The sequence below is a fragment of the Penaeus monodon genome, chromosome 28 (assembly GCF_015228065.2).
Source record: "Penaeus monodon isolate SGIC_2016 chromosome 28, NSTDA_Pmon_1, whole genome shotgun sequence".
NCBI lineage: Eukaryota > Metazoa > Arthropoda > Malacostraca > Decapoda > Penaeidae > Penaeus > Penaeus monodon.
In genome coordinates, this window is record NC_051413.1 from 27,115,910 (window position 1) to 27,116,983 (window position 1,074).

The following is a 1,074-nucleotide window of genomic DNA, read 5'->3' on the forward strand; positions in this document are numbered from 1 at the left end:
ATATGTATATATATTTATATGAGAGTTTCTCGAAGGACAGCCTTTGACCTGGGGGCTGAGGCAGAGAGGCGGGGAAGGGTTGAGGCGCCGGGGGGAGTAGAGAGATCCCCCACACGAAGGACCCCCACTTACCAGGGTGCGGGAGAGCTGTTTGGGGAGAAGGAGAAACACGGGAATTAGTCACGGTCAGATAGCGAAGCCCGACGCTCGATTCTTCCACGGCTGGGAAGAACGAGGTCGGACTTAATAATCATTTTTGTTATTATTAATGTACGGTCTGCACGATATGGTGTTGTGTGATAATAACGTGTCCTTGGTTTGTATGTACAGGATACAATTTCCCTTATTCGCACCTTCGAACATTTCGGTCGTTGGGTGGATAAGGGAAACATAACATAGGAAACTTCTCCGTCGCTTTTCAGCTAAACTTCGCGTTTAGAACACAGTACGTTCTTTTTATATCAGTTTTCTTTATTACAGTTATTATTATTACATTATTTATTTTCCTGGTCTATTTAACTTTAGTTATGAAAGCTCAGGAAATTGATTCATTTTACAGATTAAAAACAGTAGCCAATAAGCTGTTACCTAGAAAAGAAAAGAAAAGAAAAAAAATGGATTGGGCCTGCTCCGACTTTCTGGTAAAGCAAACTCTAAACTTGGTGTCCATGGACTAATAGCAAAGTTTCTGGGACTATTAACAACAAATCACAGACTATAAACAACAATTCACGGACTCATGGATTATGAACAATAGCTCAGGTTTATGATTCATAGTTCATGGACTATGGGACAAAAGTTGCATCAACAATGCATAGGAAAGCTATATATACTGTAAATATCACCATTCATTAAATAACTTTGTACAAATCCAATAGAGTAATGAACACACTGCATTACCTTTTCAGAACATACGAAGAATAACTCATTTTTTGCCTGGTTCGTTGGTACCATTAAGGCTTTGGTAATTACATCATGAAAACACTCGCAACATTTCGAACGGTTAATTACACATAGAAAAATAAGAAATTAAATCACCTCTGGCAATGATGGTGTGATGATGAGCGTGTATAG

At 39.0% G+C, this 1,074-nt stretch overlaps 1 protein-coding gene across 1 annotated transcript in view; it reads right to left on the reverse strand.

The window, feature by feature from the left end:
* LOC119591128 (SCY1-like protein 2) overlaps window positions 1–1,074 on the reverse strand; it is a gene marked incomplete at its 5' end in the record, with an annotated part of 331,697 nt that overhangs the window by 9,882 nt on the left and 320,741 nt on the right. Inside the window, 1 exon segment of the mRNA XM_037939842.1 lies at window positions 133–147. Coding sequence (XP_037795770.1) covers window positions 133–147 — 15 coding nt within the window.